The sequence below is a fragment of the Molossus molossus genome, unplaced genomic scaffold (assembly GCF_014108415.1).
Source record: "Molossus molossus isolate mMolMol1 unplaced genomic scaffold, mMolMol1.p scaffold_m16_p_7, whole genome shotgun sequence".
NCBI lineage: Eukaryota > Metazoa > Chordata > Mammalia > Chiroptera > Molossidae > Molossus > Molossus molossus.
The window spans coordinates 99653784-99671941 of NW_023425401.1; the positions used below are offsets into that span (position 1 = coordinate 99653784).

At 43.5% G+C, this 18158-nt stretch overlaps 1 protein-coding gene across 1 annotated transcript in view; it reads right to left on the bottom strand.

Annotated features, from left to right (window-relative positions):
• The window catches only part of DGKI (diacylglycerol kinase iota), a 423254-nt gene that overhangs the window by 178466 nt on the left and 226630 nt on the right, over positions 1-18158 (bottom strand). The window contains exons 11-12 of the mRNA XM_036246751.1: positions 9896-9978; positions 7570-7630 (exon numbers count right to left, since the gene is read on the bottom strand). Coding sequence (XP_036102644.1) covers positions 7570-7630; positions 9896-9978 — 144 coding nt within the window. The remainder of the gene's footprint in view (positions 1-7569; positions 7631-9895; positions 9979-18158) is intronic.

Below are 18158 nucleotides of genomic sequence, written 5' to 3' on the forward strand. Positions count from 1 at the left end.
TGTTTAATCTTTTTCTGTCTAAGATTTTGTCTTATTATAACCATTGAGAAAAATTACCCCAAATTTAAGAAGAACAAAAACAAACTTGAATATCCCCACAATATCATACTAGGCCTAAGAACTATATAACTACAGGTTAACTTGAAGATTTCTGTCCTGCAGGCAGAAAACTGTAGAGATTACATAAACCAATTTTGTCTCAAATTTAGCAAAATTATTTTGGCATAAACTACATAATCCTTTTCCTCTATTTCTCAAAAAAAAAAAAAAAAAAAAAAAAACAGCTTTATCATCTTGTTGTTTCCTTCACTAAAGAGCTAAATAAAATTTTTAAATTCAATGTATTAGGGTGACATTGGTTAATAAAATCAGATAAGTTTCAGGTGTACAATTCTATAACACACTATATGTAGATTGCATTATAAATACATTTTGACATGCATTCATTCTATATTTGCATGAGTCGTGATTTTTAAATATTGTTTTAATTGTACTTTAACAGTACATTTATTGCACATTACAATGTATAAAATGCAAAACTAAGCAACTGAAATGAAAATATAAGTGAGTCGGGCTGAGGTAAGGCAGAGCGCCTGCCCACAAAGAATTCACAATGAGCCAGAAGAGTGAGCTACCAATTGCTTTCTGTGTGCCCGTCCCTGAGCCAAGTTCTCTGATGAACTGTCTTCTTCAACTTCTGAACGACTCTATGAGCTATATAACTGTCATCTCCAATTTGTACATGAGACCAAGAGTTGGAAGGTCCAATGACCTTCTTCATATCATATCATTTACGTGGTAGCTGGCATTCAGAAAGGTATTCAAACACCAAAAGCCAACCTCACGGCCACTCTGGTGCAGGGAGCCTTTAAATACAGAACTAAACCCAGTTCTGGATTTGGCCAGACCAACCTGGAGAGTGGCATGTACTGTTGGAATCTTTGGAGCACTGAAGAAACTTAGAAATTGCTTATTCAGCCCGGCTGGTGTGGCTCAGTGGTTGAGCATTGACCCATGCACCAAAAGTTTCCCAGTTTGATTCCCAGTCAGGGCACATGCCCAAATTGTGGGCCCAGTCCCCAAAGGGGAGCATGCAGGAGGCAGCCAATCGATGTTCTCTCTCATCAATGTCTCTCTCTCTCTCTCTCTCTCTCTCTCTCCCCCCTCCCTTCCTCTCTCTCTAAAAAAAAAAATCAATAAAAAAAGAAAAAAATTGTTTTAAACAAAGAAATTTCTTATTCAAATTCAGTGAATTTGCAGATTTATTAACTGAGGTGCAGAGAGGTCACGTAATTGGCTCAAGACTGAATAATTAGAAGTGGCAGAGTCAGAGTCATATCAAGTCTCCTGACTTCCATCTAAAACCCTTTCCCCTCCTCAATGATTACTCCCCAGGATGAAAAACGTGCCCGCCCATCATGAAGTCTAAAACTGTGTTAACCTTCTAAGAAAGGCAAGGCCCAAATGTTTACCCAGTTTGGTAAACTAGAAATTCAGATCTACCCAAATGTCGAAAGTCACTCCACTCCCCCAGGCTGGACAATCTGCTGCCTTAGACTCTGAGTCAGCACTTCTATGGCCCTTCCTTTCCATGCAGCACTAACAAAGTTTGCTGTTGAATATTGAAGTAACAGGGGGAGATGCCAGATGCTAAAATACGGCTGGTGACTGTATTACATAGTGCTCCTGTGTTGCTGAAAACAAATGAAACCCAGTAAAAGGAGATATCTACAAAAGGGGGAGTTAGGGGCATTAAAAAGGACATGAAAACTCCAAAATCCCAACAATCAGGGATCGCTGACTTGCAGATGCAAACAGCCCAAGAAGAACCAGACTCTCAGAAGAAATGCAGCATAACTTCATGAAAATCGAACTCAGCATCCCATTCAGACAAGGGGAAAGAAGGCAGGCTCTTTAAATCTTCTCTGAGAGATGACCACGTAGCGCCCCCTTCACAGTTTGTACTCACAAGCCAGCCTAGTCTCTTTGGGGTTACAGTAGAAACTTCTTTTTCTTATATTTGGTTGAAATATGTCTCTCTTTTCTTGGTAAAGAGCATGCTATGAGTTCACACTTTCAATATCCCGTTTCACTCTAGACACAACAGTAAAAAATAAAATCTTTCTGGGCCAGAAACAAACAAAACACAAAGATGCAAGCAGAGGAGGCCGGGAATTTGGCTTCTGTCTGATGATGCGGAATAAGAGTTTGCCCCCTGCTGGCAGGAGGTTGTATAGGAATCAGGCTCCCTCTTGGCAAGGAAATAAGAGGCTGGGATAAGTGTCACCATGGCCTGAGGCCATTGCCCATATAAAGCTGAGACCTGTTAGGGCTGGAGGGATAAAGCCGCTAATATTGAGCCCAATTTTCCACCAGCTCACTGACATACCCGAGACACCCTGGCATGTCCTCGGGATGGGAGCTTCGGCCACCTATAGAGATCAGAGTCCATTCAGACTACTAGAAAGGAATAACTAAGTGATGCACGGAAAGAAAACAATCTGGAAATGAGCCTGCAAAGAAAAACTCTAAATCACAGGAAGAACACTGATACTGAGATGGATGGGAAAATTAGGGGATTCACTCACAGCACATTAAATACTAATCATTTTCGATTGACTTTGAAATAAGTGTCCTGTAACTTCCATGCAGCAGACAGGTGCTATGAACAGAGAATGAAAACAAATACAACTGCAACAGCAGGAGACATAAATGATCTTAAGTACCAATGTCTCTGTCCCTATATAAGCAAAACTGTATAAAAGATCTCAAGGCTCAAAGCTGGTCGTGGGAGGTTTTCCCTTCCCAGTAACCAGGCACATGTTCCTGTTAGAGGTCCAGACAGTGGGTTCGTGGGCAGGGACTCTTTGCTGGGCCTTCACGTGTCGCCAAATCATCTCCACCAGCTTTCCAGCAGCCCTTCAATGAAATGATTTAATTAATTGCAATGCATAGCACTTGGCATGTTTTCCACAACTGAAGGAAATGATCTGGATTGGGTGAAATCATCTTCCCCTTCGCAGAGTTCTTTCCTTCCTTTGTGTTAGGAAAAGTGAGACTGAAGGGTCTAGATTATCAGCTCCAGGCTTTGTCCCCTACCTAGCAGCCCAGCCCGGCCACAGCAGCAGCGGCTGGCCAATACTGCCACCTCCTGTCCACGCTCAGCGTCAACTGCCTCTGAATGTTTTGAGCACTATTTCCTTTCCGTAGTATGCTAACATTAGAGGTGGTTCAAGGGTGGAGAGGACACTGAATTGACTCTTTGAACATGACGTACATTGCATTTTCTTCTGTTACATGCAGGCAGAAAAAAAGAAGAATATCTATACTGAGAAACTAGAGAAAAACAGGCAACATTTCTGAACTCTGGAAGATAATCAAGGCAGCATTTAACAACGGGGCGTCCCTTTCTAACATGTAACTATGCTTTTCCCTTTGATATTCTAATTTATATTTGCACTAAAGAGTTTAAAAAGTCACCGTGTCTTAAAAGAAATGTTTAAAATCAGCCCTAAAGAAATCAAAATAGGCATCAGGTATGGGCTTTTTGAAACAGAGCGCTCAAATGTTCACAGTGACTGCTATTGAGGTGTGCAATGGGCTTCCTCTTGAGAGGGTGGGATACATCTCATTCCATCCGAGTGAGGCTGCGGCTGGGGGGCAGGAGGGCTTGGAGTGATCTGTCTGCCCCTGTCTAATCAAAGACTTTCTTCCCTTAACTTAATCCCAGGCTTACGCCCTGGCTGGTTTGGCTCAGCAGGTACCTCGGTTACAGTTCATCCCCAGCCCTGGTTGGGGTCGTGCAGGTGGCAACCAATCAATGTGTCTCTCTCACATTGATGTTTTTCTCTGTCCCTCTTCCTCCCTCTCTCCCTCTTGTTCTATCTAAAGATAAATGCCAAAAAAAAAAATGTCCTCAAGTGAGGATAAAAAAAAAAAAAAAAAAAAAGGAATCCTAGCTGGTTTTATATAAGGTACCAAAAAAGGCAAAGTTTTGATTCTGAGTGATTGCACTAGAGGGATCACTATTGACAAAAATAGTTAGTTCAAAAGTATGCATCAACTCTAGGACAGATACGCTGCTTTTTTTTAGGCATGCCTGTTACAAGGGACCCGAGAATAAATGCCCAGTGCATTTGTGAAAACTGAAGTTAGGAACATTGACGTGGTCTCTAGGAGGAAAAAGTATCTAGAACATAACAGAAAAGCTATATTTAAGCCTTGCGGAATATCTGTTAATGACGGTATATTTACAGAAGAAATGCTAGAAAAGGTACAATAAGAAAAGTAGGAGAACTGAACAGTCTACAAGTTAAGAAGAATATTAATGGCACCCGGGTGCATTCATAGATATTCAATCCTGTCGTTAGGATTCATTAGTAGTGTACCAAGTCCCGCTTTGTCATCGTTCTGGGTTTTGTCCCAGACACTCTCTTGAAAACCACCAGTTACTTCGTAGTCTCCAAACTCAATGATAATCCTCTGGTCTCTCCTTAAGGATATCATAGCTCCCTCTTTCCTGAAAGTCCTGTTTTGGCTCCTTTTCTTGACAGAAGAGACCACCTTCTACTTATGGCTCAGACTCCATTATTACCGGTATTTCGCACAGTGTCTGAACTTGGCTGTCTTCTCTCTTTGTCCTTTATACTGTGAAATGTTTTTCAGTACTTACCTAATTTCAGAGACAGCCTCAACACCTATAACCCAGAGCAGTGCCTCCTACACGACCGCTGAGCGGAGGAAAGGGAGAAGAGAGCATGGGACAGAGAGATGGTGGGGGTTCAGAGGATGATGGGGAATTCGGGAGCTGCAGCACCCAGCCACTGAGGAAGCATGAAGATGGAGTAGGCAGCTCAGGTGGACTTGAGGTCATGCTCACTCAAAAAAGAGGAAGGACCATGAATTCAGAACACCAGGCATATCCTCAATTTGGCTGCTGCTGTCACTGAAATTTGGAGGAGAAAAGAGAGTGGGATGCTTGAAGCATATAGGAAGGCATGTAGATTCTACAATAAGGCAGATGCCCTGGCCAGTTTGACGGAGTGGTTAGAGCATCAGCCCATGGACCAAAGGGTCCCAGGTTTGATTCCCGGTTGAGGGCATGTACCACATTTGACTCCCCAGCCCCAGCCTAGGCTGTGCAGGAGGCAACCAATTGATGTCTCTCTCTCACATCGATTTTTCTCTCTCTCTCCCTCCTCCCTTCCACTCTAAAAATCAATGGAGCCCTGGCCGGTTTGGCTCAGCGGTTAGAGGGTTGGCCTGTGGACCACAGAGTCCTGGGTTCAGTTCCCGCTAAGGGCACGTACCTCGGTTGCAGTTTGTCCCCGGCCCTGGTTGGGGTCATGTGGGTGGCAACCACTTGATGTGTCTCTCTCACGTCACTGTTTCTCTCTCTCTCTCTCTTCCTCCCTCTCTCCTTCCCACTCTATCTGAAGATAAAAATGCAAAAACGTCCTCTGGTGAGGATTAAAAATCAAGAGAAAAATATTCTCTGGTGAGGATTAACAAAAAAAATAAAAAATAAAATTAATAAAATAAGGAAGTTGGAGTAAAGGGTCACGAATGAGTTTATCCTTTTATTAAAGATAACTAACTGGGGGATGGTTGAGCTAGGAAGAAGACACTGGGTGTGTATTAATTAAATTAATACATAATTATTATATAATTTAAATCAAATAATCATATAATTGTATATATTAATTTAATTAATAATACATATTTCTCCACAGAGGATTTGTTTGGATATAATTTTTACTAAAGAAAGTTAGGAAAATTCCACACTATCATTGCTCTAAATATATCTCTCTAGAACACTGCAAAGGATTGAAATTTAATTGGTATCATGGGAGAAAAAAATTCTATGGTCAAATAATTTGGGAAAACACTGGGGTTAAACACAGTGAAATAGATTTGGCTTCTTTGCAGTAAGACTTAGTAATAAGCCCTGGCCAGTTTGGCTCAGTGGTTGGAGCATCGGCCTGCGGACCAGAGAGCCCAGGGTTCGGTTCCCGCTAGGGGCACATACCAAAAAAAAAAAGACTTAGTAATAAGTTTTGTAAGCTAATTATTTGTATTGCTAATCTTGAGGAATGGTAAACACTATTTTTACAAACACACATAAAAATGTTTGTCTCTCACAGAGTATATTAAGGGACCAGTGGAAATCACTTCTTTTTCCTCCAATTTCATTTATTAGTATTTAATGTGTATCCAATATTGCAGTAAGTGGTCACGTGTTATGAGAAATAAAATTAGAAGATTTCATTGCAGCTTTGAGAATAAAATATTCTAATTAGAGGAAGTAGAGAGAAGCCATAGAGAGTTCACCATAAAACCTGGGTTCTATGAGAGCCGACCCCAAATACAGAAGAAAAGACGCAGACACGGAATCTACGTGTCATGATTCTCCATTCATTGCCTTTGCTAAATATATCAACATAAATAGAGGGCAAATGGAGAAACAGAGGAGACACATAAACAGAGGAAAATATAACCATGACCTTACACTTCAACCTAATTTGATCTTTCCTTCAAAAATGACTACTAATGGGACCAGCTGATGATCTTTAAGGCAAACCAACGTTAGTCAATATTCTAAGTTTCATTTCCACCAAAAAAAAAAAAAAATTACAGCCCTGGCCGGTTTGGCTCAGCGGTTAGAGCATTGGCCTGCGGTCGGGAGAGACCCGGGTTCGGTTCCCGCTAAGGGCACGTACCTCGGTTGCAGTTTGTCCCCGGCCCTGGTTGGGTTGTGCGAGTGGCAGCCACTCGATGTGCCCCTTTCACATCGATGTTTCTCTCTCTCTCTCTCTCTCTCTCTCTCCCTCTCTCTCTCTCTCTCCCCCTCTCTTTCCCTCCCACTCTATCTGAACAAAAAAAGGAAAAATGTCCTCCGGTGAGGATAAAAAAAAAAAAAAAATTACAATAATCCAATCATGTACACATACTTCTCCTTACCCACTGTGACCAATTCAGAACTAGCTGAAATACGTCAGTTTGTATTATTAAAAGAATTTAGTCGTCGATAGTCTTCTGAAGATCTGACCTCATCCTTACTTCGTGGAACAGGAAAGAATATAGTCGAGTTGAGGGAGTGACATGATTTAGAAGGATCAAGCTTGAATCCTGAGGATGATGATAAAGCCCCCTCTAGCCCTGAGGGGCTACGAGGCAGCTGAGAGACACGTGCAGGAGAAGGAAAGACTATGGGTGGGAATGAATGAAGAGAACTGTCATAAGGAAAACAAAAGACGGAAGAAGTCAGGGCACGATCTGGATTCTATATAATGAACAAAATATGCTGATGAACAAAACAGACCCAGAGACATGGAAGTGGGGAACAGACGGACAAACCTCAGAGGGAAGGGGGCTGGGAGGGCGGGAAGAGATAAACCAAAGAACGTGTATGTGTATACACAGCCGATGGACACAGACAAAAATACGGTGAAGGTGGGGGGATGGGAGCGAGAGGACGGTGTCAATGGGTGAAAAAGGAGGGACGTCTGTAACAACAACAATTAATTAATTAATTAAAAAAAAAAACTGAATTCTATTTCGAGGACCTACCGTTCCATCCCCACCACAAGCCAGAATTCGCAGGTTTGGTACCTTCCTATATAACTCGAGCCTGTGGAGGAAACAGAAGGAAAAGTTAACAGAGGAGCACATCACTGGCTGCAACAGAGCGAAAACACATGGGGGGGGGGGCTGTCCCTGGAGAAAATGTGTAATCAGGAGGATAATAATATCATCAAAACTAGTTAGCAAGTAACCACAAGAGGACTGACTCCAACAATTGGATCAGAGGTTGGCAGCAAACATCATGTTTAAATAGCCAACAGGGGCGGGGGATTCTAGGATGGCCCAGAGTTTAGATCCCACGATTCCTGGTAATGTATCAGCTCGTTCTTTTCTGCATTAGTCTGACCTCCTTTCTTTTTTTCTTTTCCCATTATTCTCCTCTCTCCTTTCCCAAAGAAAATCATTAATTGATGATCAGTAAGCCTTTTATATCTCCTCCTTATATCTTATTAGCTTTTTGCAGATCTGTTTATTTTTCAAACTATACCTCCCACTCCTGATCCTAGGAAAACATTTTCAGAGAGGTGGGGGAGGGTACCCCACCAGCACGACTACCGCACCCCCAGTTTCCTCTACCTCTGCACTCACTAACAGGCCACCCCACTTAGACACCTCAGTCCAAACAGGGAGGATTTACTGATTGTTCTTTATTTTAAAATGACTTGCTTAAAAGTAGATCGTTTTGCCCTGGCCGGTTTGGCTCAGCGGTTAGAGCGTCAGCCTGTGGTCCTGAGAGACCCGGGTTCGGTTCCCACTAAGGGCGTGTACCTCGGTTGCAGTTTGTCCCCGGCCCTGGTCGGTTGTGCGGGTGGCAGCCACTCGATGTGTTCCTTTCACATCGATGTTTCTCTCTCTCTCTCTCTGTTCCTCTCTCTCCCTCCCACTCTACCTGAACAAAAAATGGAAAAATGTCCTCGGGTGAGGATAAAAAAAAAAAGAAAATGCATGGCTACCACCCCTGCGGGCTAAACTGTTTGCCTTACGTGAAGCTGCTAATGTCTCCATTCCAGAAAACATCACCTGTGTAAATCAACTACTTGTTCCTGAAAATATGTCCTTTCCTGCCATGTTCTTTATGCTGAGCTATGAAGTTTCTATCTAAAGTCTAACTACAGTGATAAAATCTTGAGAAAAGTAAGCATCTAAAAGGGAAAAGGCCAGGGTACCAGATTTGCTGTAGTACATCTAAGTACAGAAATAGAGACGTCTTATAGCACTCTCTAGTGGCAAAGCTGTTCACAGACTAAGGGAATGTCAGCAGAAATTAATTTTCTATTTAATGTTCTCCTGCATGCTTGAATATATATAATTGGTCCATCTCCTACAGGAATATTATTTCTCTAGAAATTACCTAAGCCGATGTTTCTTTCTTGAGAGATAATATATTCTATAACTGTATTATGAAAAGCAAATATCATTTAAAACAACTTTAAGCTGCTGTAAATCCGGTATCAGGATCAAAAGCAAAAGAAAAGAAATGTTCATTACAGTTAATAGGTCCCTACCAGGTCTCTGGTGTCAGAAGCTGATGTTTCTTTGCCTCTGATAGTTACTTATTTAAAAAGAATCAGTATCTCTTAAGTTATAATCTTCATCAGATGACATCTTTTCCCATTATTAATAGAGGAGTTTTCAAAGGGGGAACCAGAAAGCGCAACTATGTTGCTGCTCTTTCCCTCCACCATCGGGAAGACATGAGACACACATCACCTACCTCTAGACTTGACTTTCAACACTTCTAACAAAAAACAGAGCACAGCATTTCTGAGAAGGTCAGACAGGGATTGAGCAGGAATTAAAATGTCTCCCCTGCTCACCTGTGAAATCCACAGGTTTAATCAACCAATCCATCAGACTCTCATCTGGACACAGGTGTGCACACTCAACCTCTAATTCAAGGATATGAATATAGTCCTAAACAGATATGGCCACCGTGCACAAAGACACACGTGCATCCGTGTCCACGCCCCAAGTTGTACGTGCATAAACAGAAAAGCGATAGGTCCTTTCTCACTCCCAAGACTTGCTCATAACCCACAGTTGCACATACAGACTCAGCAAACACACGAGCGAGACTCACTGAGTTAACCCAACAGGCATGTTTGAAAGGAATGAACCCAACGAAGAGTATGAGGAAAACAGCAGGTTGTTTTAAAGGGAGGACAGCGCAGATGACAAAGACGATGAGCGAGGGCTAGAAACTATTACACACGGCGACCAAACAGTGATGCCTGGTGCCACAGCAGGGAGCCCGGGGCACCCTAGTCACGTGCCTAACACAGTAGGGACCACAGGGCATTCCCAGACTTACGCATCCTTTGGCCCCTCCTGAGAAAGATCGAAGACTTGCCGTGGATTTAGGTACCACATGAACATCTGTAGGACTTTGGTTCCCTATAAGAAAAGAAAAAAAATAGGAAGAAATTCCCAAATATGAGCTGCTTATTCAAAAAAATAAATACATAAACTGTGTTCTCCTAAACAATACCTAGTTATAAGAGATGAGAGCAGTAGTTAACATCGTGGTCGTTGGCCGATGCCCAGATTAGGCTTCAGCCTGTCCCGTGTAACGTCAGCAAGTGCCTTCATTTACCAAGCTCAGCTCCCTCCTTTTTCACGTGGAGACCAGCAAGCCTATTCACAGACTCGCTGCAATAATGTCTGAGGGGCATACCACCGTGTTTGGCATGCAGTAAGTGCTTAGTGAACAGTAATCGGTTAGTTTTACCATCATTACTTAAGGTAAGAAAATCCAGACATCCGGTCAAGGTGGCGGCGTAGGTAAACGCGGTATCACCTCCTCCCACAACCACATCAAAGTCACAACTACACTACAGAGCAACCGTCCTTCAGAACCGCCTGAAAGCAAGCCGAAGGGAAGTCCTCCAACTACGGAACTAAAGCAGCAGCCACATCGAGACTGCTCCAGACCCAGCAAAGCGGCAAAATCCGGTGGGTGACACCAGGACCGGCTGCAATGACGAAAGACTCCCTGTCCTAACAGTGACCAAGCAGTGGAGACCACGCCCCTGAAGACGCACACCTGGAAAACTGATGAGTGTTCTCCTGAAAACCTCCCCTGAGACCTCTCCTAAGGTTCCCACCTGCAAGAAAGAGATAAAAGCCGCAAGACAAAGGACCCAGCACTCGCTCTGCCTCTGGGGAGCAGACCCCGCCATTCCCTCCTCCCTTTCCTCTCCCTCCTCTTCTCCCTCCCCCCCCCCCACAGGCAGGCATCTCCTAAACGCTAAGGGACCCCACAAGGCTTGCAACCAGGGGAGCGATGGGCAGTAGAAGCTCATCCCAGGCCAACCCCTGAACCTACACCCCAGGCCCCCTTTTCTCTGACTTCCTCAGAGAGCTAAGGCAGCCCAGCCTCGGCTCTCCTGTTGCTTCTTCTACGCGACAAGCCCTTTCTTGTTCTACTGTCCCCAGCTTGAATAAACATCCCCTCATAGGCAATAAAAGAAAACCCATGCAGGGACGTTATGATCAGCCTATGCAATCTAACATTGATTTTCAACTTAATGCACCGATGACTATTGTCTTTGCGTGACATGAAATGCAGGCAATAGGAGCTAAGTATGACTTTATTGAAAAAAATTTTAACGGAAGCCAAAATACCACAGCCTCCCTGTTATCTATAATACACATATGTAACTCCTCCAGTTCCTGGTATCAAATCTTACTTTGATATTTTTCAATTTCCATGTCTCTATCTCTTTACCCGAACCAAACATTTCTCTCACACGTGAACATTCTGGGAATGTTTTAAGCATAAATGTGACACTTACAGAACGATCATCATGACAAATATCGAGGCGGTTCATTTCAAGTGAACCGAGCGCAGAAGGAACAAAGACGGCTATTTTTATGAAGCAGCACCCAAAGAACTTTCAAATAAGTAAGGTGCCTCATTTCGGTCATTGTCAACCACAGCAAATAGTATTTGATCACGATGCAGTTTGTTGCATATAATAATAGTTTCTTTATTGGATATCATGATTGCTCTCTCTCAAAATAACCCTAGATTTTTCTACCTACTATGCTGTATTTGAGAGTCATCCTAGTATGATAGAAATAGCACAACATTGAGTTAAAAATAACTTGGGTGTCCTAACTGGGTGATTGTGAGCAACTCGGCAGAAATTCACCGTATAAAATAGGAGGGCAGCCCTGGCCGGTTTGGCTCAGCAGTTAGAGCATTGGCCCGCGGACCACAGAGACCTGGGTTCGGTTCCCGCTAAGGGCACGTACATCAGTTTCAGTTTGTCCCCAGCCCTGGTTGGGGTCATGTGGGTGGCAACCACTCGATGTGTCTCTCTCACATTGACGTTTTTCTCTCTCTCTTCCTCACTCCCTCCCTCCCTCCCGCTCTATCTGAAGATAAATGCAAAAATGTCCTCGAGTGAGGATAAAAAAAAAAAAAAACATACACAAAAAACAGGAGGGCAATGTGTACTTTTCAGGGTGATTATGAGAATTAAATGAATCAGTAATAGTTATGTAACTAGCACAATATATGGCACAAAACAGCCGTTTGTAAATGTTAGTCCCTTTTTTTTTTTTTTCGCTCCTAGTTAATCTGTTCATTGAGATACACTTGAGGGTGAGGGCCGGAGTGCAGTCTGCAGTTATCACATTGTCACACCAGCAGTCACAAAGGCCAGTGCAGGTCTTCTGTTCACATTTCATCCAAACCTGTCATTTAAAAGCTCTGCTGTATCATGTGCTTGCTACAAATTTAGTAATAACATTCAATCCTTCGTTATTACAGCTGATCCTACAGTTTCACCAATGGACATATTTTTCTCCTTATAAAACTCAGACACAGCTTTCGATACATAGTACTAATTACTGGGTCGTTTTCTTTCTTCCCATACTGGGCCTTGGTTTGGGGATTATCTCAAGTAATCTGTTCTGTTTAAAAATGCCCTGCCTGGTTGGGCTCAGTGGTTAGAGCGTCGGCCCACGGACCGGAGAGTCCTGGATTCAGCTTCTGCTAAGGGCTTGTACTTAGGTTGCAGTTTGTCCCTGGCCCTGCTTGGGGTCGTGTGGATGGTGACCACTCGGTGTGTCTCTCTCAGGTCGATGTTTCTCTCTCTCTCTCTTCCTCCCTCTCTCCCTCCCGCTCTGTCTGAAGATAAATGCAAGAATGTCCTCGAGTGAGGATAAAAAAATAAAAATTAAAAAATAAAATAGAAGTCACTTTAATGACAAACCAATTTATAAAAAACTTCCAAATGACTTACAGAAAATGAAGTTTTCAGGTTTCGATTCCTAGAGCAATGTGAATCATAGATGCTAATTACCCTTTTCCACCTCTGGCTATGGTCGAGTGCACATCTCAATTTCAGCTTCTGCTAGGCATACAATACTAGATAATTAATATCTTTCCTGAACTGAAAAGACAAAGCACTTAGAGGTTATTTTCTTCATCTGAATTTTCTCTACAAGGGTTGAGTGACACCATTTTGTTTTTGCTCATTTTCAATGTGTGTTCTTTGGAACACCTAAGCATCTCCATTTATCCTTTTGAGAAAGAGGGTTAATTCAGGCTGGCAAATTTTGCACTGCACACCTCTAGGAGGCGCCATCGATATTACAGCCTATTAGAATAATGTCCTCTGCAGTTGTGCAGGGATAACACATAGCTGTACATTACGTTCAGTCATTATATAATTTCTTCTTTCCAAAAGAAGTCTTTCAACAATATAATCATTAGCAACGCATGATGTGTCTAAATGAAAGTATTGCATAGTTTTAAATCAGTCCTGGTGGGTGGAGTAAAAAGGTCTAACACACATTTAAGTCAGTTCTATTAACTCTGCCATTAACTCTAGGATAAGCTACTTTAGGGCTTTAAGAGAAGTAATTTACTCACTAGAACTGAATGGTTTGACAATACTAATTCATGAGGAAAGGACAAATTTAGTTCTTTCTCCCTGGCAGTATTAAATACTAAGTCATTCATACAACTGTCATTCACTAACAAGTCTCTCTGTGCCAAACGCAAACACTGCAACTCTGTGGGAGCCTGGTTTTCTCTAAATGAGAAAAGAGCTTACGAGTTCATTCCAACGCACTCTGCACAGAGTTCTCGTGCGTACAGTTGTAGATATAATAGCCCAGTGATCACAGAACTCTTTACGGTATTGTGAGATTGGGTGTTTTCTCTGGAGTGAGGCAACCAGAAAACAGGTCGACTGTTCTAGAGAGGGACATAAACAGGATTTGCTGTTCACCCGCTCTGTGTGAAGCAGAGTAAATGTAAGGGAACAGAAGAGGGACTGGACAGAGACTTGCCCTCAAGAGGAAGTCTACTCATTCATAAAATGAGGTCCAATGACTAGGGGTGTGGGGAAGCAGTGGAGGATGGGTCAGGCAGCCCTCGTGAGAGAGAGTCACGCTCATGTAGGCTGAAACGTTCTGCTGTGCCACCCAGCAAGCCTCGTCACGGACCCACTGTCACAGGTATTGTCATGGAATTATTATCATGATCGTAGAAAGAACTGCCCACATAAGAAGAAAGGCCCAAGAAAAATAAAAGGTAGTGGGAGGAAGAAGTTAAAGTAAGAAGTATTTAAAAATGGCTCCAAGCCATCCCAAAGAAATACCTAATTTACTTAATAAACATGCACCCGGCTCCTACTCTGTGCCCCCGTGGACACCCAGGAGCTCGGGAGGAGCCCGGTACAGTCGATGAGTTCACTAGCCATGGTCAAGGCTATGGGAGAGACGCCTACTGAGCAGTATGAGCGGCCAGAGGAGATAGTCTAAGCCCCAATTTGGCGATTAGATGAAGGTTTCCCACATGTAATATTTGGCCCCTGTCTTGAAAGATGAGTAGAGGAAGAAGTTTTAGGATAAAGACAGCAAGACACGCCGTAGACGAACCGCGTCCCATTCCGTCTTTGAACCAAGAGGCAGGAGACACAGAGCCTGTGTTGTACGCTGGTCATGTACACTAAGGAGCTTGGGCTTGATTCTTCAAAAGATAAGAGCCACTGAAATGTTTCATTAGCGGGGGCTGGACTTTTCTGATACATTTGTCTGGCTATAGACTAAGGAGCTAGACACCCAGGTTCCAGACTTATCGAAGGGGCTTGATGACTTGGTCTGGGTCTCACCCAGTGCTACGGACTAAATGTGCTCCTCCAAATTTCATATGGTGAAATGCTACCCCTCGATCTGATGGGATTAGGAGGCGGGGCCTTTGGGAGGTGCTTGATCATGAGGGTGGGGCCATCAGAACGGATTAGCGCCCTTGTAGGAGAGACCCCAGAGAGCTCCCTCCCGCTACTGCCACACGAGGGCACAGCAGGAAGACAGCTGTCTGTGAACCAGGAAGTGAGTGCCCACCAGACCCCGAGTTGGCTGGTGCCTTGGTCTCGGACTTCCCAGCCTCCAGAACTGTGAGGAGTACATTTCTGCTGTTCAGTCTATGACATTCTGTTAATAGCAGTCTGAACAGGCTAGACAGCTGCCTTCACATTCCCCCAGTAATTTGCACAGATTCACTGCTTGGATATTTAACTTCCATCCGTGGAGGCTAGCTTGACAAGAAGATCCCTAGACTGAATTCTGGCGTCTGCTGTCATCGACCGATTGCCCTCTGACCTCTTCCCAGCCGATTCTAAGCTTTAGGGGACTGAAATGTTATCTAAACATAATGATTCTTGATTTATCCCCAGCTTGAGCACTGCAGAAAAATAACACTTTTATTGTGGTAGTTTGAGTATTGAAAACAGTTTTGGGGCTCACATATTTGAAGTTATCAATACGTTTGGTCTCCTCATTCTCCTCACCTGGATTGACTTGCCCTTGACCAAGGAAGGGAGGCCCTGGTCTGGGGAAGCTTGTCCACAGATGGTATGACCTTGGTCAGGATGAGCCTGGCCATGGTCTAAACACCCCTTCCTCCTGTCACTTACTAGTGAGGTCTCTGAGAGGTCCAATCCGGGGGTCCAGCCCATGCCACACCCCAACCGTGAAAATTCACATTGAACAGTTTGGAAACAAGAGTCTTCACTCTCAGGCCTGACTAGCTAGCTAGAATCACTCTAGTGGTCAGAACACTTGCTTAACCCTGAACTTTTTTCTTTTTTTAATTTTATTTTTTGTTGACTTTAGAGAGAGAGGAAGGGAGAAGGAGAGAGAGAGAAACATCGATGAGAGCACATCTGTTGGCTGCCTCCTGCACGCTCCCCACTGGGGATTTGGCCCACAACCTGGGCATGTGCCCTGACCAGGAATCGAACTGGTGATCTCTTGGTACATGGGTTGACGCTCAACCACTGAGCCATACCAGCCGGGCAACCCTGAACTTTTCCATGTCAGTGGAAGGTGAAGGTCACGAGAGAGCATGAGGGAGAAACAGTAGGAATGCAGGAAAATGCCGGGAGGTACCAGAGAGGTTCATAAAACTCAGGTAGAAAGATGTTAATGAGCCAGAGGCATCCAAGAAAAATAATGTTCTGACGTCAGAGGAGAGATGAGTGTAAGAGATGGTGCTTATTCCTGGAGCCCGTGGGTTTCCATGCAGAGCGGAGGACTATTCGGGAGTAAACTTGATCTTCCCGCTGCTACCTCTTCAACACAGGAGACACTCAGGGTGGATACTGTGGCCCCCGATTCCAGTGCCCGTTCCCTCAAATAACGTAGATCCCCACAATAACATCAGTGCTGCCAACCTCTACATTTTTGCAAAAATCCAGTATTTTCTCTACCTGAAGTGTTAGAAAAAGAGACCATTACTGTAGAGTATCTGTGTAAGAGATGGGATTGTTTAAAAGAAGGACATAGAAGTAGTCCCTCCACGTGGTCATCTCACTATAGTTGGGCAAAGCCTTGGAAATGTTCGTCCACACCTAAAATACTGTGGGAAGGAAAAGGGCTGTAGGTATTTTACTTGCCAGAAGATGGCGATATAGACTAGTTATTTAAAGAGCAGAAGCCTAAGAACACTGTTTGTTTGTTTGTTTGTTTGTTTGTTTGTTTAAGTTGGAAGCCTCACACCTGCCAGAATGGCCGCCATCAACAAAGCAACAAACAACAAGTGCTGGCGAGGGTGTGGAGAAAAGGGATCTCTAGTGCACTGCTGGTGGGAATGCAGACTGGTGCAGCCACTATGGAAAACAGTATGGAGATACCTCAAACATTAAAAATGAAACCGCCCAGCCGGTGTGGCTCAGTGATTGAGCATCAACCCCTGCACCAAGAGGTCGCCAGTTCAATTCCAGGTCAGGGCACATGCCCAGGTTGTGGGCCCAATCCCCAGTGGGCAGCATGCAGGAGGCGGCCAATCAATGTTCTTTCTCATCAATGTTTCTGTCTCTCTCCCCATCTCCCTTCCTCTCTCTCTCTCTCTGAAAATCAATACAGAAAAAAAAATGAAACAGCCTTATGACCCAGTGATTCCACTTCTAGAAACCTATCCTAAGAAACCTGAAACACCAATAAGAAAGAATATATGCACCCCTATGTTCATAGCAGCACTATTTACATTAGCCAAGTGCCCATCAGTAGATGAATAGATTCAAAAAAAGCTATGGTACATTTGCACAATGGAGTACTATGCAGCTGTAAAAAAGAAGGATCTCTCATCCTTTGAGACAGCATGGAGAGACCTGTATGTAGATTATTATGCTAATCACTACTTGGGAGATTCTTCAAAAAGCAGAATTTCAGGACCACCCCTGACTGAGTCAGAATCTGCATTTTAACATGATCCCTATGCGATTCATATGCACGTTCAAGCTTGAGAAGAGTCTGTCCGTGGTTCTCAGCATTGGCCACACAGGAAAATAAACTGGGAGCTTACACCGGTTAAAGAGTCCTACCCTCACAGCTTCTAATTTAATTAGTATGGGGTAGGTGAGACATCACTAGCTTTTTAAAGCTACCCATTAGTGTGTTGTGCAGCCAGAGTGGAGGACCCTCTGACTCCCAATGTCATGCCTGAATCTACCCTCATCGGCAACGTTAAGGGTGTGTTACAGCCACAGCCCAGGGGAAGGCTACCCTAACAGGAGTCTGATCGTCTCCCATCACCACTGTTCCCTACTCACTGCCATCGGGGGTCAAGCTGTGCCTTCCTCACGGAAGATGACATCATAAATATATTAAGCTGGAGGTCCGTGTGAATGATTCCGATTGTACACAGGTGTTTGGATTTCTTTATAACTTTCTTAACATTTCACACTGTGCTTAGAAAGAGTGTTCTTCATATTTATTAGGCTTAGTAAAGAATTCTATTTTAAATAGGAAGTATATAGATATTGAACATTATGAAATATTCATTTTTACTTGATTAGCCACATTTATGAGAGTCTTAGCCATTCAAGTAACATCATTAGGGCAATGCACTCACAAGCCCAAATGCATAAAACAACATCAAAGTCATTAAGTCTTTTTCTCTAATAACTGGGCATTTTTAAAACTTTGAATATCTCCCTGTGACCTCAAGTTCCTCAAACACATCTCAGTCTCTTTCCCAATAATCCCGTCCTTTCCTGGATACTCATCGATAACAAAACCTCTGTTAGATAATCTGCTGTAAAATCTTGATGTTT